This window comes from Amblyomma maculatum, chromosome 2 (genome assembly GCF_055883805.1).
Source record: "Amblyomma maculatum isolate TAMU_Amacu chromosome 2, ASM5588380v1, whole genome shotgun sequence".
Classification (NCBI taxonomy): Eukaryota; Metazoa; Arthropoda; class Arachnida; order Ixodida; family Ixodidae; genus Amblyomma; species Amblyomma maculatum.
The window spans coordinates 104,134,065-104,159,039 of NC_139345.1; the positions used below are offsets into that span (position 1 = coordinate 104,134,065).

General features: G+C 44.2%; 1 protein-coding gene across 1 annotated transcript; it reads right to left on the bottom strand.

Moving 5' to 3' along the window:
* Positions 1-894: 894 nt before the first annotated feature.
* Positions 895-24,879, bottom strand: LOC146199452 (solute carrier family 22 member 7-like). The gene is made up of 10 exons (XM_084592769.1): positions 24,514-24,879; positions 20,656-20,759; positions 18,141-18,295; positions 12,966-13,134; positions 9,643-9,772; positions 7,975-8,099; positions 5,557-5,771; positions 4,155-4,336; positions 3,178-3,395; positions 895-1,006 (listed from the first exon to the last, which is right to left on the bottom strand). The coding sequence occupies exons 1-10, from the start codon at positions 24,847-24,849 to the stop codon at positions 895-897; spliced, it is 1,746 nt and encodes a 581-aa protein (XP_084448895.1). The 5' UTR covers positions 24,850-24,879.
* Positions 24,880-24,975: the final 96 nt, after the last annotated feature.

Sequence of the window (24,975 nt, forward strand, 5' to 3'; positions counted from 1 at the left end):
GACCAATCAGTGAACAGTACGACGGGTGAAGTCGTCAAATGCTGCAGGATTTTTGTTTTAATGGGGACTTTAATGCTATCGTATTAAGAAATATTGTTGCACACAGAAGTAGATATGTTCCAAACAAGTATGTCCCTGGGCAAGTAAAGGAAGCAATGGTTGTCATGCGGCTGGATTCCTGAATTGCAATATTTTTAAAGTTCTTGCTCTGTGCAGTGAAGCGCAGGTGTACTTCCGCTGGGCCCATTCACTGGGCCCTATGGGAGTGTCCGCTCTTTACCAATGTTTTTCTCTATGCCTACGCCGGCTTCCAAGCTGGACTTGAATCGCGTGTGGAGGAGAAAAATAAACAAAGAGCTTACACGGACAAAATGGCGCTAAGCTCGTTTCCGGCTTCAGGAAATGCGACGTAAGGGCCCCTCCTCTACGTTTTACTTCCTCCATGTTCTGAAGCATTGCATCTATACTGATAATAGTGGCTTCCCCGCTGTCGTGAAAGAGTCTAAACCGAGTGATCTGGATGGTCTCCTGGAATGCAGCGCTGTACGCGAAGACGACATATAGGGTAGGTTGGCATTCCAAATCTTGTGCTCGGCGAGTCCATGCATGCCGAGCATTTTTGGCAATTGCACAATGGCTCCGTGCGGCCGTTATTTTGCGGATGGTGTGCAGCTGTTCGTTGGTCGCTGAGGTGGACATAGTTCAGAATGACTTGGATAAGCGGTACCGTAAATATAGTTCCCATTACGCTCTTCGGGCCGTAATGGGAACTTGTGGAACATGCGCTGGAACGCAACGTTTGAACGAATGCAATTTCATCGTGACTGCGGCCACATTACAATATCACAAAAGATTACGCAGCAATAACGAAGGCATCTATGCATAAGTTTCTATTCACTTAATTGCATTACATAGCGTTGGTACCACTACGTCTTCTTGAAAACCCCTGTTAATCGCAGGCTGTTGAGTCACTGGTAGCTTCTTGTGGAATGAAAAGAAGCCCACACTGCAAAAAAAAAAATAAAGATTATTGCTGTGCATAATAATAAAAAGTGTCCACTTCCAGAATGCACAATAGCAATGTGAGGAAAATGCAAAGGTAATTTAATGCTACGATCGCATTTCATATCAGCTCATTTGGCCAGAGGCACACGACGCAAGGCTTCCGTCCGCCATAAATATTCGTACATCTCCAGAGCCACTTGCGCGCATGGCGAATTTGTTTTTAAAAAGTATTTAACTTACAATAATAACTATATTAAATAAACATTTCAGAAGCGCAAGTAAATTGCATTGCCTAATACTGCGCACAAAGAGTAACAAGAATTATGTTTTAACTATCTTAAGAAAGGAGTATCGCTTTTCAATTCTATTCAATTTTTACGTCTTGTAAAAGAGTACACTGGACGCCATTTGCTGGGTTGCAGAAGCAGCTCAGCTTTAAAGCGGGTACAATAAATTGCAAAATGATGTGTAGATACATTTGTGTTCGCATAAGGTGCCTTATGCAATGTAGATATCCGTTTTCCGAATCCAAAGACGGCCACGTGCACATCCCCACTCGTTCGGGTGTGCAACTTCCCTGCCTTGTCGCCTATTGGCACTGCTTTGGAGATGCCCGACCTGGCGGACGGCCAAGAAAACAAATGCTTGCCTACACACAAAGCAGTGATGTAATCCTCCTAATCCCCTACAGTATTATCCCTCCATCAGAAGAGATCTTTACTACGTTTTAAAAAAGTTGCAAATATTCGAGCTGTGGCTGTATGGGCTCAGTGCACAAGATGTAAAATCACGTACCCCGATGGATTGCAGTGCGTCTAAATAAAATTTCAGCACAAGTTGAAGATGCCATTCCAAAGAAGATAGACAACAACCTTTTGTCAAGTACCCGCATAAAAAAAACATTTGAGAACGTTATTGAAAAAAAGAATGGAACCGATTTAGCTAAGCTGGTCAAGTACTACGTATGCGCGAAAGCACTTCACGTTTCATTTCGCATTCGATTCGAGCCTAGAATTTCAAGGTCAGGCTTAAGGCGAAGAACAGCAAAATCGGAGACTGCGGACCTTAGTGGTAGCGCAATGTAAAATGTTTGCTTAACGCACCTTAAGAGGGTCACGCGATAGCGGTGAGTTCGGATCCATTGCGGACAGACGGAATTGTTGAAGAGGACGACGCGCCGTGCACCGCACGAGAGAGCGGCAGTTAAACTCCCGCGTAATCGGCTGCGGCGATAGCAATGCGGTTCCGTACTTGTTTCGATCGAAAAATTCCTGAGTTCGAGCCCTCTCTGACGGACTTCCTTTTCTTCTAAGAAGGTCAAGGTATGCGGTTTCCCAGGTACCTCTTGGTTCTCCAATCGTTGCTCCAATTTACCCCGCGAAGTCTAGCTTCGCATAAAAAAAAATATAAGCGGATGTCTAGCTTAGCTAAGCACGCATATACATTCGAAAACTGCATTTCTTTTTTCTTTTTCGCTTGTTTACTTTGCCATGTCTTGCCAAGTCTAGCAAAGTATCATTACGATTTTGTTAGAATGAAGGAATCGTAATTGTTAGGGTCTTAAGTGCAACTACGTTAGAGGCGATCAATGTGATGAAAACTACGACATACGAATCATCATAGCGAAAAGGACAGCCAGCGTAGCACGTCAAGAAGCCAGCTACCAGATCTCGCACTGGTATAACGCAGTGGCTGGCAAAGCTGATCTCTTTGCTTGGGCTCGGGTTGGAAACGCATTAGCCGGGAGTTTTTAATCTTAACGAAATTGAAAAATGCGGGTAGTAATGAATATGCACTGAAATCTGTCGTCAGTATATTGAAAACGAAGATCGAAGGTTAAAAGCACGCCCCTTTCAGGAAAGACCACGTGAATGTCTGCGAGAACATTGTAATTTCATGTACCGCATCCATGAAGGCGGTCAGTACACATACTCTCCTGGAGTTCAGCCTTGGCTTGCTTATTTTTTATGTATGCACCAGTTTGCCGAGAGGTCCGCAATAGCGGAGCACGGCTTACTTGAAAGTTGTTTTTATTAAAAACAAAACAAAACAAAAAACCCTGAGAATTAATTTCACAAGAATTCCATCAGAAGTGCGCTACAGACATTTTTTTTTTTTTTGTTTAAATCGGGAGAGCTTTAAATGCGGGTCAAAGGAAGTGTGTCGTCTTACCGTTTTTTTAAAGGTGGCTTTTCTATCTCCGATGCGTCCGCGTCGCCGGTAAAAATTGGGCAGAAGCAGATACCCTGCCCCTTGCCGTACTGCTCGCCATCCTCAATGGTCTGCGGTAATACGGTTCCCACCGTCTCCGGCAGGAAGAATACAAGCACACTGGCCACCAAGGACAAACATCCGGTCACAAGCATCGGAAGATAAGCGTCCACATGGACCTTGAAAGAAAGGACAATAATTGCGAGGGCATTGAATTCTGCTTTAGTAATATGCGAAAGTATTAGCGTTTTGTTCCCGCTGATGATCCTGAATCAAGTGATTCTTGTTTGTCAAGCGACTCTGGTATGACGGCATCATTTTTGAAAGTCCTCCTGAACTACACGGCACTTATTCGTTACGCTGAATCATGCGACGCTTCTTAACATGTCTTAATAACGACGCAACATGATCAATAGAGCTACATACGGCGCACATGAAGCTACATAAACCATTTCAACCTTAATTTTGGTGCCTCATGACAATGACACTGCATGCCTAGTCATGGTCTCGAGGTGGTCTCTGTCACATAATTCAGTATTACACTGTATGACTTAGCACTGCGCCACTGACGATGATATATGACGGGCATACGCCTTCGTACGGGGTCAGGTGACCTTTTGAGTCCCCGACTTCCTGCGATACGTTCTGCGGATACTTCCGGCGACCCCTTTTACTTCTCGTGAGTCAATAAGGCTTTCTTCTAAAATGGCTGATGAAAGGCAGTCCTTTGACACAAGTCTATGTTTGCTGCTTCACGAGTCGGCAACCAGCCGGATGGTCATACGCAGTCATATGTTTGAATATTCACTAAGGTAGATGGGCAAGTAAAAAAAGCACATTAATTGCTAAATGCCTATCGCGCAATAAAATCAACGGAAAGCAGTAACTTTGGAAGTGAATGAACCATGCGAGCGAACCAGCGTAATAACAGAGCGTACCAGAGAGGCGACCTGGGTTCCCAATAGGCCACCCACGTCTCCGAGCATTCTTTGAAGGAGCACAGCGCGCCCTCGAATAACGGTTGGGAACACTTCAGACGCCACCTGGACCGCAATGTTGTAGCCGCCGGCGAAGAAGAAAATCAACGCTGTGGCCATCACAAGCGTCCATGTGTCCGATTCTGCAACATAATAAAAGAATTCAGAGCAATATAAATCAGAGCAGATGCCTCCGAGGTGGAATTAGACGAGTTGTTTTTGAAAGGTAGCATGACTTCTGAAGAAAAAAAAAAGGGTAATTGTGAGTCAACTCTAGTGCTATTCGGATTACTTTCTTTTTTTTTAACTTATTGCCTCAGGGCATAATGGAATTCGGATTAATTATGTGTTTGATTTATTGACAGGCATAAGCGAGTAAGGCACGAAATACGCTCTACTGCTTTCATTACTGCATTCCTACACTGTAAGTGTTCTCAGAAATTAAGGAATCCAGTTCAGCCTACTATTCAAATAAATTTTTGTTTAGTGTTCAATCTTTATATAAAATAAAATCTGAAATTGCTGATATTAAAAGACACATTTTTCTTTAAACGTGCTTCTCTGGAACGCGAACATTTACTAGAATCCTTGCACTACTCCGGGAGGGTAATTTCAACCCCGACATTGGAATTTGAACAAATATGCAAGGAACGCTCCGACTCCTGCCTTCATGATTAGCGTAAAAACTGGCGCCAACGAATTTTCGCATTTTTATTGCCCGATTTGCGACCTTTAAATAATGAGCAAATAGGAAGTCTTAATTAGGCTTATCTAAACCTATCACGTGATGACCATTTTTTTTTTTTGGAATACAGCAAATGGGGCTACGAAGGGTTGCGGTGAAAATCCCTTGTCTACGCTGAATGCAAGCTCGACAAATCCTATTATGAAATTCGAATACCAAAACATTTTTTTTTTCCCATGTTTTCAGGTGCGTGAGCTGAAAGTTTATTGTAAAATGTCCTGAAGCCAAGTGACAGCATCCACTGATGATAGCACACAGCAGTTGTCAGCGCCACTTCGGGAGTAGATTGCCATCGGTAGGTGTATTGTGTCACAGCTGAGGTAATAACGGCGGAAGCTTGCTCCGGTGTTAAGGTTAGGACTGTTCACGCGGGATAACACGATATTGCGAAACAAGTTTTTCAGAGTGCGCTAGAGGGGGCGCTGGGAAAATCATTGTTGAGTAGCCTGGTAACTAAGGCTTTGATCTGCAAGTTAAATGTGGTTATATTTTTTTCGTCTACATGGCAAAGGGTTACGTCAGATGACAAACGTGTTGACGCATGACTGTCGATTTTTCGCTGACGGGAGCCTTCCACTGCTCCAAAGCTGAACAGGACGATTAGGTCCCATCACTCACCACTGCGGAGCCACCACATGAGGAGGCAGACCACGCCTCCAGCCAGCATGCATATGGAGTTTGGCCAGCGCCGTCCCAATGCGTCCAGTGCAAAGATGCAGAAGAGATTGACCGGCAACTCGGAAGCCACAGCGACCGAGTAGCTGGTGTAAACATCCAGTCCGAGCTGACCAAGTTGCAATGTGGTGCCGTTGTAACACAAGCTGATCATGAACCTATAATAACAAGATTAAAAAAAATGGGGTGCACTTATGTTACGTCTTTTGTTCGTGGCTTCTTTTTTGGAGTAACCTTGCGGATCTCTATATGAGTGCATGTTCTTTGCTACTCGTTTAATCACTGATCTTTTCAGTACGTGTTTCTATACACGCGTAAGCTATCACCCTATATTCAACACTGCCAGATATGGATAAAAAGACTCGCTTCAATCATGCCCACGCAATAAGATGCCACAGGAACATGCTTGCGTGGCCTAGGCGTAGCTTGATTGCGCATTTAAGGGTGCCGTGTTCGATTCCCACCTCATAGGAGCTACCCTAGCTAGGAGCTACCAGTTCGTTTATATGTGAAGTGGTATCATGTAGTCACACAACTCGCCAGTTAATCAGTGCCCGCCGTGCCACTTGCAAACTCCCACCTGCCAGGAACTTTTTGTGGACAACGTCGATGCTGGATTTCTGGATAACGGGGACTTTAAGGCTGTTGCCTTAATGTGATAAGAGAAGAGTTGACGCGGCAGACGCCTGTCATCGCTGGCGTATACTTGACCTCTCTTGTGACAACACTAGGTTGCCGATGCGTGCAATCATTTTACCAATGCCAAGTATTGAATTTATGCAAGCGAATTAGGTAGTAAAGGCTTGCAGGTTTCGCCGTAATGTAACTCGCAGAATTAGGCACCGTGTACGGATGAGAGCATCAGCCTTGACGATTGTATCTTGCTGCGCAGATTTTCTTTAGGTTGGTTTGTGGGGTTTAACGTCCCAAAGCAACTCAGGCTATGAGAGACGCCGTAGTGGAGGACTCCGGGAATTTCGACCACATGGGATTATTTAACGTGCACTGACATCGCACAGCACACGGGCGCCTTGCTTTTCGCCTCCATCGAAAAGCTGCCACCGAGGCCGGGATTCGATCCCGCGTCCTTGGGAACAGTAGTCGAGCGCCGTAACCACTGCGCCACCCCGGCGGGGGCAGATTTTCTTTAAGTGGTCGTCGATGTTAGCGCGCATATAAACTTCTTGATTTCGAGGGACAGCAGTATCTGGCATGCAGTGTCAGTGTTCTGAGATGCGGGTCTAAACCAATGATCACACAGCAACATTTGCACCTCCGTCTGCGTTGCCGTCGCCTATAAGAAGCGAGAAAGTTAGGCGGTATTTAAATGGCTAGTGCTTATGACAACCTGACTCACCTTCGTGGTGCCTTTGAGGGCTTTATTGTAGTACGCGTTCCTAGCTTTGGCGCCCTGCTCCCCCGCACATTATTTGAAACCTGACAGCCCTGAGTCATGCACTTTTGCTTCTGGCATCTGTGCGGGCATCTGGCCCCACCACAGTCACCGCGGCCGAGGCGGGTGCCGGTTTGATTGTCATTGATATCTGCCATAAAGCTTGGTTCTGGGGTCTAAGTCAACAAACTCTCCGAGCTTTGCCCAGAGCATAGCGACGGCCGCATTGTCGAGAGACAGCAGAAGAACCCAGTAGATGCAGCTTGCCGGGCGGCTGGCAATTGGAATTTCGGCGAGAGCCCTGACTCGAATGTTAGAATACTCTTGACAGTTCCATACTTTCAAGAGTATTCTAACATAGCGACTAAAGGAACCGCCTCAAAGCTACGCCCTGCCCCCATTTCTTTGCAAACAAACGTTGCGTCTGTATCTTGTACACCATGAACAATATCCTGGTACAAATTATGCACGTTTTCTGATAGAGAAATCGTAGGGGTGCATTTGTGCAGCCTCACTGCTTAAGCAATTTTAGTATTCGAGGTGGTTAAAGCCATCATTGTCTCCAAATAACTGTTAAAATGAGTGAAATAAGAAAGCGCTAAAAGCATTTACAATAAAAAAGTCTTTGTCAGTTCTTAGGCTAGCTCGGCGTTTAAAATCGGTGTCTTGTAGCCAATTCAGCGCAATGGTTCCCCCAACAATTGCACTCGCATGGGAACCACACAATCAAGCCTTAAATCTGCGCCTTGTGTTTTATTTATTTATTTTTTTACTCACCATGCCTGTAATTTAATTCCAAAACGTTCTGCTCTTAATCAGTGATTTCAATTTGCCCGCTTAAGCAACGTAAAGACCACAAAATTTCGGCATAAAAGACCATTCGGAGAAGTAGCGAGAAGCTAAGAAACGTGAAAGACAGGCATGGAAGCATGCTGCTCAGTTATCAAGGTGAAACCTTTGCAACGCACCAACTAAGGTACATGACCAGGGATATCTTTCGAATATTCGGCGACTTCATCATGAGCCCGGTGCCCTTCCAAAAGCTCGGAGCCTTTTCACTTTGCCTGTGAACCTTTGCTTCATTTCCAGTTTCCTGCAGCTTGAAGAAAAATAAAGCAACGAGAAACATTTAGACACTCACAATAATAATAATATTAGTTGGTTCACAGGAAGGGAAAGGCGCAGTATCTGTCACACTTGGCCTGGGGATACCTGAACCGCGCCGTAAGGGAAGGGAAATACAGAAAGGGGAGCCGCAGTGGAGGGCTACGGAGTAATTTCGACCACCTGGGGATCTTTAACGTACGCTGACATCGCACAGCACACGGACGCCACTTCGTTTCGCCTACATCGAAACGCAGCCGCCGTGGTCGGGTTCGAACCCGGGAACTTCGGGCAGTAGTCGGGCGTCTTACCACTGCACTGCAAAACATAATTCTATGCAATCACATATTCTGACTCTTTTTTACTACTCTTATATATTCCAGGGTTTGTTTACCGGTCTGTACCTGCCGGTGTGCACAGGCAATGCACTCACACGAGTATAAGGTCAGGCCATGACATAAGGAGGGCTCTTTCTTCTTAGCTGAAATTTAGACACAGTGCTTCGATGACATGTTATTGATTTTTCCACTAATTTCAGCAGTAATCGACACGTAGAGTGAGCACCGCAATCTAAGCTTTGATCCCACGGAACAGGCTTTTTGCTCGGTGGGGAGCAAGATTTGTTCCTGTCGCAAATTAGGCCCAACTTCACGCAATGTTGAACGAAACGTTAGCCGTGGTTTTCCAACGCAGTTTTTACGACTGATACTTTCAAAAAATGTTGTTAGTGGTTAGCGAAATAAAACACAATAATTGCTATTTCATAACAGCTTGGGAAACAGGACAAAATTACTGATGTAGTTTCAATTGCTAGCGGCAAAATTTGCCATCCAAATATTTTACCGCTCCAAATACCTAAATACCTTTAGCGTCATATTCACGCCCTAGAATGTTTTGTTTCCTCCTCTAGACGAGCTTTCGAAGTGCAAATTGTTCGCGGATCTTATCTTGCACTCTATTTTGGTACAATCAGGGAGTGGTTCAGGTGTATACTAGCAACGAGACTTATTTGTCCTTTGTTTTCAACTTCCTCTCTTTCTCTGTAGATCGGGTATGTTGAACATACCGTGTGTCGGACAGGCTTTAAGTGGCCATTCTCTTCAAATCTCAGTTATTTTCCGACTGCGCTGTTTGTATTATCGTGTAAGCATTAAAAATAAAGCACTCCTCAATGGGTTGCGCAGTTGCATCAGTGAGCAAGAAGGCTGATTTGAGCGTGCACGCAGGCATACACACGCGCTAGCGCGGGCTGGTTAAATGATGGAATGAAATAGCGTTTATTCTAGCCATATGATTCACTAATTATCTGCGTAAACTTGAGCCAAACTGAGTCAATGCGCTTTGATGAGTTTCACGAATATTTCTGGCATCAAGCAGCGGTTGAACAAGGAGCTATACGTTCGTGCAATTTACTTATACAATAAGCCCCATGGCGAGAGGAGAAATATTGTTTTAGCAAACGCTGCGATAAAGCCTTGAGAACAGATAAGGTAACCTAAGCTACTAGTTTAGCGTAGCTACTGGATACACACTGTCAGGAGCATGTCGATCCGTTCTTCAGACGCTTCCTTTCCATTGAAACGCGCGATTCTCCCAAGAATGACGACGGCGTCTTGCTTGCGGTTCACCGACAGTAGCCAACTGGAGGACTCGGGAACCCACCTCGGGAAACAGACGAAACACCAATATGAACGTCGCTTAATATGCTATATTGACTGCTCAAAAAGGTGTGTCAATGTGATAATAGCCAATATGGGAAGAAATAAACTCGGAAAAACATCAATAACAAATTTGGTGAATTGAACAAAATGTTGCAAAAATGGAGCACTTCCTTCCCGTAAAATGTGCCCCGCGAACATTGTTTGGTGTTAAAACCAAAATCAAAATATGTATTTACACGAGGAAATAGAAGTATAAGCTTCTCTAAAATGCGCCTTTGAACGTTGGCTTGTGCCAACCACGTTATAGGGGCTGAAATGGCCAAGTTTCGTTTGGAATGCCACGGAAATACACTAAAATCCTATGGGGTGCTGCATTCATCTGGTTGTGCCAGCTAAGTAACGATGTAGGTACGTAGGTAAGACATCATTTTGGCCGCCAGAATAACATTTCACCTGTAACATGCCGCCCTTTGCTGTCGTCGTGTTCAATTTATTTACAGGTTTATATGGCCCAGTTTAATATTCGCGATTACATTTCATTAGGTGAACCTCAGATGAGATTATCATTAACGTCGTGGCAAGGGGACCCTTCGAACACTTCTCTGTTACTGCGTGCAGAATGTTCGTCTTTATTGCTGTTCACCGACAGCAGATAACGTGAATACTTGGAAACTCACCTCAGGAAACAAACAGAACGCAAATGGAAAGGTCACTTAAAATTCAATACTGACTGATCGAAAATACGCGTCAATGTGAGAATATCGAGAAAGAAGTGAATAAACTCGGGGAAAGATATTCGATAACAGATATCATAAATCGAAAACGTCGAGCAGAATGTGGCTGTGACCAAGATACAGGAGCATTTCTCTCCCGCAAAATGTTCCAACGGAACTCTAAAAGTGTCTGAACGAAAACAAAAATAGGTATTTGCACAGAGAAAAAAATTTGTAAGCTTCTTTAAAATTTGTACTTGAGCTTCGTTAAACGTTTACCAGATATTAGAGGGTGAAACTAAAGTATCTAAATTTGGTTTGGAATACCACGCAAATAGGGCAAAAAGGTATGTTATACTGCATTCATTTGGCCGTGCCAGCTTGGGAACAGTGTACGTATGAAAAGCATCATTTTGAGGCTCTAGAATTACATGCCACTTGCGACAGACCACCCTTTGAGGCCGTCACTTTCATTTATGAAGAATTACAGGTTTGTTTTGCCCAGTTTGAACCTCGCTATTACATGTCATTAGATTAACTTTTGAGTTAACTTTTTGAAGATTAACTTTTGATCGTCAAGCTGCTGGTAGCAGTAGCTTTTTGCGGCTGCTCCATCCTTGTACTTTGTGCAACGGAAAATAAAATTTGATTTGATTTGATTTGAATTTAACGTTTTTAACATTATGGCAAGATTGCCCTTCAGGCACTGCTCTGTTACTGCAAACAGAATGTTCGGAAAACACTCAAGTGTATATTTTTATTTTTGACTTGACTTTGTGCCTGGCGATCGTCCCTATTGCTTTCTTGCAGGACCTCACTGTTATTTGGCTGCCTTTCTACATACCAGCAATAGAAGCGGTTAATCTCTGGACAGGGAAGTTATTATCGCAGGCGAATTGCATGCCTCATACGAGCATATTGCGCACGCAGTCGCGATGGTCACATTTCAGTTCTAGCTGCGCAGTTTATTTTCCTATCGTGTTATTTCCCTACATGTGCCAGATCAGAGAACTTCATTAGCCACAGGTAATAATAGAACTTCCTACTGGCATTTGGGTGGGCTTAAACGAATACAGAAACGACAACGCAGAACAAAAGTTTCTGTATTCATTTAAGCGCACCCAAATGTCGGTATGAACCAACAACTAGTCCCATTTAAATCATTGCTAGATGTTCCTATATGAGAAAAATGTTTTCATTGCGAGCTATCTTATTCTCTTCTGCACAGAGGTGATTATGCTATCCGGAGGATTTTAATTTCTTGAGGAAAGTGCTGTTTTTCATCGCCGTGTATTCTTCCATTTCTTTAAAAAGCGTAAAGTACAACTCTACTTGGTGTGTCTTGCTTGAATAACGCAATAAATGCCACAAGGGTTTAACAACCACGCACAGAAAGCAGTACATTTATGTCCGGTGTTTTCAAGGCCTGTACTTACCACTCACATGACGCACGTTAGCGCGTCAAAAATTATTTATCCGCGTTTTTAAAATTTCAGGGAAGTACTGAGAAAGCTAACGGCAACCAATCTCCACACGAAAGAGGTGCGAGGAATACCACAGCGCATTATAGAGTCACGCAGCAATATCCGTCTCTTCTCTTTCGTATGTGCCCCAAACCAGACATTTGTCGCACCCTTGTCAGGCCGGTGCCTGGTATGGTTTGTATAATTTTACGTGATGTCAATGAACACTTAGGAGAAGTCATCGTCCATTAGGCAATGCAGGGGCGCCCGTACTCTCCTTGAAATCATCATTTTGGTTAGCTATGTGATGTTTATATGCATCGCACTTTTCTACTGGAAGTTAATGACCATATCATACGCAACACAAGGCAAGGTTCATGTGCTCATGGCACATCTTACTAGGGATGTCAACCTGTATTATGAGACAATACTAAATGTCTTTTCTTGATCGTTTTCAGAGTTTTTAAAAATGAAAGCTCTCATTATGTTTTTCTTTCGCTCCTTGTTCCCTCCTTACCTGCGTCTATATATACGGGAGCCAGAGGTAATGCTTGCTTAAGTCAATATTTTGCTGCAAGGCTAGATATGTTACCTCTTTCGTACATTCTAGTAGTGCTCCACATCATCCAAGTAGGTGACGTACTTTGATTTCAGATGCCCTATGCTTGTTTACAATGCTATATGCGTCGGCCTCACAGTGCCACTAGCAGGTCAAGTTTCGATTTCAGGGGAATTCAAACACATACATCATGATGGCGCAATTATATCAGTACTGTCAGCTCAATTTGTTTAATTTATGGAGCTATGAAGCATGAACAGCACTTCATCAGCATTCTCGTTCCTCCTACAATTTCGTCACCTTGTGGAACCCGTAGCTGAAATACGATCTCTCAGACGTTCAACCTAGTCGACAAAGAGTGATTGCGCAGCCGCGGGGAAAGCTTCTACCTTTCCCCCTCAGCTCTTGCGCCTTTTCTGGCAGGCCCTTCTTTAGTGAGCATTATTTGAGTAAACTCACCACGTGACGAGGAAAAGGGCAACACCGAAAACAGAGTTGGACACGACGAGGGCCCTCCAGTCCTGGAGAAGGTAGGCGTACCAGGGAATTAGCGTGCCGAAAACAGTCCAGCTGACGCTCCATGTGAAGGCCACTAGCGTCCTCCGTTCAGCCACAGTGTACTCCATGACTAGCAAGAGACACAATTACAAGCCGTAAAAAGAAAGGCTTAAAATTGGAGTTGTCCACATCGGAATCACTGAGCGCGCTCTCTGCTGTCCACGACTAGATTCTGCTTCTGCAGAGCAGCTTTGTTGACTAGTGGTGATTATATATATATATATATATATATATATATATATATATATATATATATATATATATATATATATATATATATATATATATATACATATATATTTACTAAGTTATAAACTGATGAAGCTAGCCGTAGCAAAAGTTCTGGTTTACTTTAATTATCTGGGGCTCTTTGACGTACAGAAAAATTTAATTACATGTGCGGCACCTGTGATTATTGCACACCAGCCAAACTTCATAGTGACTCGAGGTATCACGGCCTATAACGGCAACTTGGTCACCCTTTCAGAATCGACAAGTGCCGTATTCCAAAGTAGAGAATGCAATCAGACGAAACATTTCCGCAAAAACAGCGGATATTTGAATATTTTCTGAACATGTATGGCAGGAAACACAAAAGTTAGCCGATTAAAGCACAGTGACTTCTTTTCTTTCGAACTCGACCTATCATTAATAACCCGCGAGTACTGCAACTATGTGACTGCTCTGAGTAGTTGCTGCAGGTGCTGGCCATGTGATAGAACTTGCTGGGGAATAAAAATGGGGTAGAGTACATGTGAGGGGCACACAGGTTCATGAATACTAGCTTATATGCACCACTCCGGAGAGGGGAAATAAATAAGGATTTCACATTTTAACAGCACTGTCATGTACGGCTTCAACTCGAGGCTGAATTAAAAATTGAAGGAGGGGGCGATATGCTCAAGCTCTACCTTTAATAGCTAAAGACCATTAATTGGCACCAGTTTAACGGCTTCACTAGCGGGTTTTAAGCCGAAAGCCTTTTTAGGATCATGATTGTTGTTGTGGCTGTAGGCAGAAGGAAAAGGAAATGCACGGGCCTGCTACTGGCGCTGTAGCTGAGCCACCTCCGCTGCCTAGTGCGGACAGAACAGAAAATAGAGAACAAAGAAAAAGAAGACAGAGAAAAACGCGCGTGCCGCAACAGCCGTCATCCATCACCGAAGCGGTGGCGGGTGCAATGACGGCCTACAACAGATAAAAATTCGGTAGCAGGCTAGCCCCCGCCGCGAGCGGCGGTGACCTACCTCTCCCAGCCCCATTAGGGCACGGAGCAGCCACCCTCCGTCTCTCCCTCATGGAACGAAATCTCGTGCGCAAGATGTTGCACGCGAGATCTGTGCGCGAGATCTGTCATATTCCGTGAGATTCTGCGAGGAGTGTTCTCCCTGCCATCTGCAATCCCACACTTGAACGCGCATCAAGGAACGCCACGCGACAGGAGCGATGGTGTACCTTCCAAACTCACACTTGCCGGAGAGTGTGACAGATACTTCGCCTTTCCTTTCCCGTAAATCAATTATAATTGCATTGAGCACTACGGCGAACGTCGATCAGAGGTAAACGATGAGAGGCAAATGATAGGAGAGGAAGGGTAGGCTTTCGCCATTTTTCTTTTAAGAGACATCTGAGAGACCCTCTAATTTTTTCATTTAGGTAGATTCACTTCGCTACTCGTACTTTACTAATTCTTTAATGGATGCCTCAATTATCCCAGTCGTACTTTGCAGCTTGCAGAAGTTAGGATACCAGGTTATAAGAATGGCCACCCGATATCAATATAAGCCCGCTTGAACCAAGCCGTCATAAACTGCTGATGAGGCCTAGGGGAACCGTGTCTAACTCGGGATTCAAGAATCCTATAGAATGCTATATTCCGATCTCGCCCTCCCATCTCAAAGGCGAAGCCCGAGTTGGCAATACCTGGCCAATCAGCCACGTCATGTGGTCTCGTAACATTAAACAACTCGACGGCCAGTCCAATCAGTGCATGGCCAACGCTAGATTTTCTTGGGGACAAGGCTTTTAACGCTACTTCATAAAAATCACAGAAGTAAAATTGAGGCTGAGGCAGCTGGCTAGAATCTCTCTCATAAGGACAAAGTAAAAATACAAAAAAAAAAAATTGCCTTGCTGTGACAACAGCTTGCACAAGGAAGTTACGAAAAGGGGGTGAGGGGGAACTATTCCAGCCACCGACGAGCCGCGAGTATTTGTGCGCGTGCGTATAGCACTCGCGCGCGAGCACCTGTACGTCGCGTTACACGCATAGAAGCCTCTGCCCCTTGGCAACAAAATTCCCAGCAGGCACCGCAGAGACCTGCAGCTGTCACGCGACGCAAGGGGCCGGGCGCTGTGCGTTATGATTTTCCTAGATGATTGCTTATCGAAACTGCAACTGCATGGAGTGGGCGGAAAGTACGCGAGTACGCGAACTTAAAAAGAATAAGCTGCGCGAGTGGCAAGCACCCCATTCTAGTGAAGCTATTAAACATCGCATGTGGTCTTGTGCATGATTTGTTTGAAAATCTGAGTGCACATTTTTTTGGGGGGGGGGTGTGAAGGAGCGGCTGGGTGCAGACGTAGGAAGAACTTAAGCTCCGACTTTGGGTATTTGATGACACAGCGCTAATGAATATCGCGTCTACCGGCTCTTCTTGAGGATCCTCGTTGGCGTACATGTATTCTTATGCTTGTTTGATCACTAATCCCTTAATCTGTGTCCTTGTTATCTCGCACATACTAAGTTACATGAAGCATTCAGCTATAAAATTGTTAAAAAGAAGAGCACCCGACATATAGCTCTTACACCTGTGTCTCACCGACCCCAGATGACTCCTGTATCGCTTATTCAGGCCGTTGTGCGCGAAGAACTTGTAAACTTGAACCTATCTCTGGTGGTCTATTCCATCGCGAGCCTCAGCGTCCAGTAACATATTCCCATCGTTTCCATCCCAGGGCTCCGCCTTATTCTCCTTGCTACCGAATTTCGGCGGAACGATGAACGCCAGATGATCTCAGAATATGCTTTAACCACTCCCGCATCGGTCACGTTTCCCGGCATTGCTGCAACAGCACATGACCTCCAAAACATTGCAACGACTACTAATATCGCTACTGTTCAGAGATGCCCTGCCATTTTCCGTCTCGATCATAGCTAGACCAGTCTGACTCCACAAGTTCCCCACCTCGTCGGTTTTTCCAACCCCTATCTCAAAAGCACGTCGTTCTCGATGTCCGCAGCTCCATCGTGCCTTGGATGCTTCCATATACGTCTGTTCTGATTTATAAAACAAGCTGATGCAGGTGACGCTGCATCCACAACCCGGTCCACAAAACCTCTGCAGATCGCCTAACAGAACAAACTACACGCTGGAGCACAATGTCTCTGACTTTCGCCATTGCCTCCGCCATGACGTCGTCATACCCGTTTAGTCTCAGCTTTATGTCACGAACAGTGTAACCGTTGCTTTTCACAGATTCTCACCCCTGGCTTTAATTTCGTCGGCAACTATCTCCCTGTTCGGTTAACTGTTCCAAACTCTGTGCTCATGAAAGTTCTCGCGGTCTGGTATTCTGTCAGAACACCCAGCTCTTATCGACTGTTATTGAGGCGCTCTGCGCCCCGATCGCCCTATAATCGATCCTGAACCCTTTCCGTCTTCGCCCCAGTTCTATTTTTTTGACGAACTTTTTTTCTGCCATCGCTCACCGCATCTTTCGTTGCCCTGTGTCCCACCTTGTCTATCGTGATGGTGGGAACCCAGTTGCACCCATTGCCGATCTTCTGTTCAGCCGCAGCGTGGCACTGTGGCACTGACACATATTGTGGCTACGGTCAAGGGCTGTTTCATTGCCGTCTCTCAACATCGGCTACTTGCCCCAAGTGCATGCCTGTGGCATTTGCGTGGCGACGCTCTCCCCTCCAAGTTGCTGTCAACTCGGCCCGCTTCACACTGACTATACTCTTGCCGATCCTAACCACGCTACCAGCCCTGCAACTGATCGAAGCAACTCTGACAATGATGGCGTCGAATTCGCGCCTTGCGTAATTCAGTTAGCTTCGTGCGCTTCTCTGTTCTTTGTGTGACATCTTATTTCACCCAATTTGTAGTAACATTTAAAGCCAGTTTTAACTTAAGCCCTATGAAAGAGCCCACACATCCATATCTTACTCAAGATCCAGGGATTTTTATGCGTTCGATTCCCATTCAAAGAAGCTACCCGAGCTTGCAGTGCCTAGCTCTCACCTATAATGTGTCATATAATCTCATGACGTCACAAACACCAAGCGTCAATCTGTGCCCTGCCATATCGCATTAAATTATCGTTTGCTAAAGCCAATTCCGTAATTTTAGCGCAAAATGCCGATAATGAATTCTATGAGCTGATGAGGCCTTAACGTTGTCAGGTTCGAAGTAACTCAGTTCTCGCTAAGACTTTAGTCACATCTCTTAAGTCAAAATTTTCACAGGGATACTTTTTTTTTTTTTTTTTTTTTTTTTTTTGCGGCGTGACCTCCATCTCTCAAGCTTTAAGGGGGTCTCCTAAGGGGACTAGTGAGGTGGTGATGCCAGTCAGGTTCTGAAGACACTCCGCCACAATCATGGAAATGTCAAGCACTACGTGACGGGCACATGTATGACAATACGTAAACATATTAAAATGCTTCATAACATCGAAAGGAATTTGAACTAGCGGTGAGCGAAAATTTTAAATCCATTTCATCTATGTACAGCATTGGCGACCCAGAACGAAGCATTTTTTGGATTCCTAATGCTGCAGACGACGCGCGTTTCGAATCAATCCTGATCTCATCTTGCAAGTTCATCATTCAAACTAAATTAAATACGACAGACGGCTGTCTAGCGTCTGCGCGCCAAATTTCAACGCCAATAAGAGAGGGGTTTAGCATGATTGTGCTTTTTTTTTTCATTGCGGTTAGTGTATTCTGGTTGGTTTATTCGTTGTTTTTTTCTGCTTAGCCATACAGGAAATGCTAAGCATATTACGGCTTGAGTTTAGCGTTGCAGCAGTCGTTACTTGAACTCTTTTGCAAAACATAGTTCGGCTTACCCAACACAAACACCGTGGTCGTCACTGGGTATGACCCCGCAGCAGCAAAGACCTTGAGCAGAGTGTAGCTTAAGAATTCGTAGAAGAAGGCCCCCAACAAGTTGAAAAATGATCCGACGGCTATGAGCAGCAGAGCTGTCTTCCTGCGGCCGATTCTGAGAGGGAAGAGAAAGCCCTGCACTGAAGCTATGAGGGAAACGACATTATTTTGAGCATGTTCTTTTTATTCTTGAAGTGGCAACGATGTCGTCATTTTCGACTAAAAAACTTGTGGTATACGATAAAGTAGTCTAGAATTTCCATACAATCAGTATCATTATCTTGGACCTGAATACACGGGTCACAAGCGGATCACTCTCTAGCGGATCACTACAATTCACCCGTTCCTGTGCAGGTACATCCGCATAATCTATGCAAACTTCTTAATCTCATCGGGTCACCTCAATTTCTGTTGCCTTCTGCTATAGTTTTTAATTCAGTCAGAATCGGTTATGGTCACTAGATAAATAATAGATCTTTCCTTTTGGCTCTTCCCTGAGAAATGTGCCGTAATGGCCGGTGGAGGGCGAGTTTTAGAGACTTTACTAATGGCGATACTTTTGTTCCTGCTCGTCAAACTGCAAACATTGTCGCAATATTGCAAAAAAAAAAAAAAAAAGAAAGTCCTCACGTATTGATGACAGAAAAGAGACGGATATACGAAGTACCACTGGCTTACTGTATGATCACCGTTAAAAAAGCGGAGGAGACGTAATACTTCAATGGGCATACCGTTACATCATGGGGCGTAGTATTAATTGCGAATTGCGCTATTCACAGATTGCATGTCATAGAGGATGTGCGAGTAGATGTATTGTTATTAGACATCCAGAAATGATCGTAATTTATTTAATTTATGCAGTTCCCGTAGGTTTCTCAACATGTTTATCAATGCTTGCATATAGTACTTTCTAGGCGCCTATACGAACACAACTTTCGAACTTCTTAACCATTCCCCTGCATTTTCGTTGCTTGGGCTTTGGTGTTAAAGCATTTAAACCAAATTATTCACATAACAAAAAGGACGTTAATCGCTCCCAAAGGTAGCCATTTGCTGAAAAACATCGTGAAGCAATGCGATTATCATAGTCGCCCTTAAAACGCGTTTCTGTGTCCAAAAAGAACCGCGGGAATAAAACGTGACATTCATTTCTTTTTTTTTTCGTTTTATCAGTTGAAAACGCTCTCTATTCTCCCGCAAAGGTGAGACTCCTTCATTGTAGCTCACAAGGTTAGTCTATCCGGTCACAGCTGCCGCTGGTCTGTTTTGCTGGCGTTTTATATAGGGGAACATTTGAAGAGATAAATTACTTTCTACCGATGTATGTTTACTGGGACGCCAAGCGTATGTCGTGCCGGATGACACCCTTCTCCTTCCCTCCGCCACGTGTTGTAGACGCAAAGGGCAAAATGAGGGGTAGGACACAGCTGCAATGCTATTGATAAATTGCATTTCCCACTATAAAAAAATTCCTACGAGTTAATATTTAGAAACTCTTTAAAGTGAGGTTCAGGTCCCAGTCACACTGTACGCTCAAGAAAGCACTTTTAATCGTGTCTTCTCTCTAGTGGATCCAACGTTTGATTCTCCTTGGTCAAAAATGTCATGCTCGAGCCCCTGATAGTAGCCTATTAACGTAGGGACAGTGTCATGTTTGAAGTAAAACCATACTTAGTTTTAAGAGTCACTAGAGTGCTCTTCGAAATGGCCTAAAATAAAATATACACCTGACGGTGGCACTGAGCTATAATCAGTAAGCTCAAAGAAACACGCGGATATCCGTTATTGGTTACTGAACCCGAACGTACACAGGAAAAGAGACTTATTGTAAGCATTAAAAGCACTGAAAATAATAAATACCTAAAATATTCATTATTTCAAATTTTAAATATTCAGTATTTAAAAGAATAAATATGTGATGGCAACAAATTATGACGCTCTCGTCTTACAATAATTAGCTTAAAGATACGACAGACTTCAAACAAAAATAAAGTACGCAGCGTTGACAACCACGGTAAGTAGAAAAGTATGATGATATACAGCCCTTCATATAAATGAAAGTACAATCTAACTGTAGTAAAGATCTGACTAAGTGAGTACGTAACATTCTCGTGAATTTCCTTCTCGACTAATCCCAGCCACGTAATCAAGCACTATGTATAGAAAAGTATGATGGTATACAGCCCTTCATATAAATGAAAGTACAATCTAACTGTAGTAAAGATCTGACTAAGTGAGTACGTAACATTCTCGTGAATTTCCTTCTCGACTAATCCCAGCCACGTAATCAAGCACTATGTATAGAAAAGTATGATGGTATACAGCCCTTCATATAAATGAAAGTACAATCTAACTGTAGTAAAGATCTGACTAAGTGAGTACGTAACATTCTCGTGAATTTCCTTCTCGACTAATCCCAGCCACGTAATCAAGCACTATGAAAAATTCTGTCAGAGAAACCTGAGCTGTTCTTACTTATCGGCGAGAAGTCCTGAAAGCAGGTAGCCGGTCATTGATCCCACCCAGAACGCAGTGTGAACTGCGTACATTTTCCAGGTCTCAGCACATACCCAGCCATTCTGAAAAACCGGGAATATGAGAAAATATTAGCGGTCCCTTTCGTATGAAGCCTCACGATTACAGGAACAATACGAAGGGAATAAATCGAAATGCTTTAGTGTTCAGTTGAGAAAATCAGAAGTGTGTGTAGAATTGAAGCAACTTAAAGCAAATTCCAGCCCGATTATAATGCTGTATGAAGTAAAATTATAGAAAAAGGGAACTGCGAAGCTCATTGGTTGCGAGATATTTTAAAAGGATTTCAGCGCCAAGGTTACACAAAGGAAAGAAACGCCCGTTTTGCCTTCTATCTTGTAAAGTCCAGACGATAAAATCCTTTCAGAAGTAAAGCTAAGGAGTGGAAGCTTAGAAAAGCATTATATTGTTATTTATTACCATTCATGTCAGTTACACGCTCAGAGCCTTCATCATGTAATTGTTATTCTTTGCATATAAGCGAGAAGCTCATTCGACAGCTTCGCCTAGTAATTATTACCATTCTCCCATTAGATTTGCAGCGTTTTTCTTCGGGTTTGACACGTACTACAGGGACCCTAGAAGCATTACATTAGCTTTACGCACGTAACATGTTCACGGTAACAAAAACTTATTCGCAGTCGTCCATAACGAGCTGGCTCTCCAGAACCTTCGAAAGGCGTGCTTTAGGCTGCACGCATGACATCTAGCGCTAACAACTGGCTTGAGGTAGCCTCCATCTGATAAGAACTCCACTTAAACCAACTTTCGACAACAGCGCACGCTGTTGCAAAATGTTTGCGTGTAGGATCTTGGAAGCACAGCATTTCTTTCCTTCCTAATAGGTCCACACATTTTCACTGTCCTTGGGGCCTCGTGCGTTCACTTTCTGCCGCGATCAGATATCAAATAAGACCTTTTGTTCGGCGTCGACAAGGTTTGGTACGTTACGTTATATTTTCTTCTTATTTATTTTCCGAGCGTGTTAGCTGGATGTGTATCCCATATCTTGAATGAGCAGCCTATATACCTGAGGGCTTGCCTTTGTACTCGAAAATCAACTGATCACACTCATTCTATTCCACAAGCTATTCGGCTTACTGAATGAGACTGTTTCACTCCTGTGTAGGCATATTGCTGCAGAAAATATCTTCAACCCGGCAATCTTCCCGCTTGCAAAAATTTGTGGCAGCACGCGCCGCCGCGTGTTATCTCCGCTTCGTTCCTGTTAACTGCGGTACCTTCAACGGCAATCGTTGGCGTTAGCGGCTGAAGACCGGGGTTCGATAATGGTGAACACTGTTTGATCATTGTCGCAGCGCATGCTCAGGTGCAAGCCATCTGTAACCAATAGCTTTTGTTAGGCGTCAACCGTGCAGTCCGAAGAACACCTTTCGAGCCCTCTAGACCATAGTCTACATCTAGACAACCGTGCCGACGACTGACGTACCCCTTCTTCTCACCGCGTTAATACCGCTAATCTGCTGCTATCGTGTGCACCGCCTTACAGTTCTGAGCTTACGTGGACATGTAAGGTTTCAAGCTTTCTTTAACCGATCTCCTAAAGCATGTTGCATCAGCGTCCGCAGTAAATTAGTCGACACTTTGTGAGACAAAATTTTATTATGTCACACAGACATAATATTAAAATTGTGCTTCTGATCCCCCTAGAAATCTAATGCAATTTTTTCGAGTCATTTCAAGCAGCGATTTTTTAGAAGGAGCTGATACACTTTAGAATGACACCTAAAACATAGTGCATTTGCCCCAAATGAGGCCAGCGACGAGGACAAAGATGTGCATGGTGCGCGCGCTCTGGCGCGGGCTCTCTCTCGATGTGCTGTGCTTTTGTGCTGCATGCTGTGTCTTGTGCCCTGGAACTCCTAGCCCCGAACCACGTAACAACTTCCGTGGAGGTATGTGGTACAAGCCACAGCACACCACGCAACGACATATTTGCACCATTGTCCCCTTGACACGCCAAATAATATTTAAAAAATGTGCTTCTTGAACTCTTAGACCTAATATTCACTGATGTAATGTTTTGAAGCACTCGGCATGTAACAGAGCTTGACATCTTGCACATAACAACGTTTTGCGGGCCTGCCTTCGTACCGTCGAATACCACTTAGACCTCTTCTATCTTTCTTATCCTGGCTCCACATCTGCATATGTGCAGTGAATGCAACGTCAAGGAAAATCAAGCCTCTGAACTGTTTTATAAAAGGGAACTAGCTCTCACCTCACGTAAAAGGTGTCTATAATGGCAATATAATTATTAAGGCCTATTTTGAAAACGAGTATATTTGTATACTCACCAGACAGTCGGACTTAATACTTTCTCGCGGTTTAATTGACACCAAACTGTGTCAAGTCGAAATTTGTACATACGCTTGCAAAAGCACTCAGTGCGCCAATCCCCCCCCCCCAATATGCCTTAGATAAAAATAATAGCATACTGCACTGATTGCTTGAGTGCTAGATAAATGGCAGAAGACAAAAATGTAGCACATGAATGTGCCTTTATTTATTTTTTTTTTGCGCGCAAGCAAAGCACGGTGAGAAAGAGGCACCTGCGTGTGCCACTGTCCCATAAAGAGTTTAGCCGTGACGTTGCAGGCTGCGTTCTACTAAAAACTGACATCGGCTTTGTGAGCGAAAAAAATCGCGGACAGGTGGCAGATAACAGATTACGCGACCGGATACTGATTGGTCGTCGGTTTAATTGAGGTCACGAGATCGCACGCAATAGCTGAGTTGGCAGCACATGTCATCTCGTGCCTCCGTGCAGTTCGGAAGGTGACATGGGAATCGAGCCATGCAGGACCCCTCGGGTCTCAAGTCAGAAGAGGCAACATTTGGCCGCACTGGCAAGTTTGTTTGCGTTGGTTGAAACAGGGCTATATTTTTTTTGCCGTGCGGGCTTTCCTGCGACGTTGTAACATAAAACTGTAAGGAGTAGTATGCGTGAGACAATCCAGGCACAGATTAAGGAATTAGAAATTAAGCGAGTAGTTACGTACAAGTACGTGAACGAGCATCCCCGGAGGTAGCCGCAGAAGGTAGTAATCAACTATTCTTCCCACAAATTCTTCATATAGGTCCAAAAATGTGAAAGCCACAGAGAGGATCAACAAGGAAGAAGTTAATTATTATTTCCTCAAGCTTAAATACACTGCGCAGATTAGAGTTCTTAAAAAAAGTGGTGCTTCCTCTTTAAGACACTTTCTCCTAATTCGCGATAAAGGTCTTGATATGAGCAGTTGATTTATTGCAGCTTTTATATTACCATGAATGAATATTTAGTGCTCTGTGATATTAGTACATAATTTTATTCCATTCTTTTTCCCGTTGTCAGTTGAGTGGCTAGAACGTTCACAGCCCGAGGCCAAGCTCCCTGAGCACAATTTCGGCCGCCATAGTTGTATTATATGTGCAAGAACTCCAACTCGAGCCCAACATAGCGGTGTCATTCATACTGCTCACAAATTCAGCTTGAGGGCAATGAAATCCCAGCACATTACTCATACTTCTACCTGCCGCCTCTTTACGGTTTCCGCAGTATTGCTGTACTTTCCGAAGTTGTTCCGTAGACTCCTTTTCAAATTAATTTTCGTTACCGACGCTGCAGCTTGCATTACGTAACTGACCATCTATTGAATGAATATAGTTATAGACAAACTACAAGGCCCAGTACAGCTTTCTTCGGGCACAAATGCGAATAGTCTATATGTAAGCAAGAAGCAAATAAAGGATACAACTTCCTGAGCCTCGCATGCTAGCAGCACGTTTACGCACCTCCATCGTTACTGATGTGAAGAACTGCGATGAGTCGAAGTGCCATCCCGTGGGGCAGAAGGCTCTGCTGCCATCGGCGACGGTCACGTTCACGCCGTCCCTGGACAGGCTGACCAGTTGACAGCGCCCTCGCCAGAGTGCCCTGTAATTTGTCAGGTCTTCGTACGAAGTGCCGTTGACGAAGCACCACTGGCTCGTTGGTGCAATGAGCAGCAATATGTGGAAGTAGTAGCACAACGCTGTGTTCGCCGTGGCCATCACCAGAGCGGCAGTCATTATGGTCTTGTTGAAAAGGCCGAAGCCTCCCACTTCCCTAAGAACCTTCTCGAACTCCATGCCCTGCGAGGAGCCCTTCGCGGCAGTTGAGCTGTCATCGGGCACTTGTGGTTCTGTTCTTGCAGCAGGAGATGAAGAAAACATCATGGGACCAGCTTTAACGATGGTCATAGTGCTTCAAGTAGA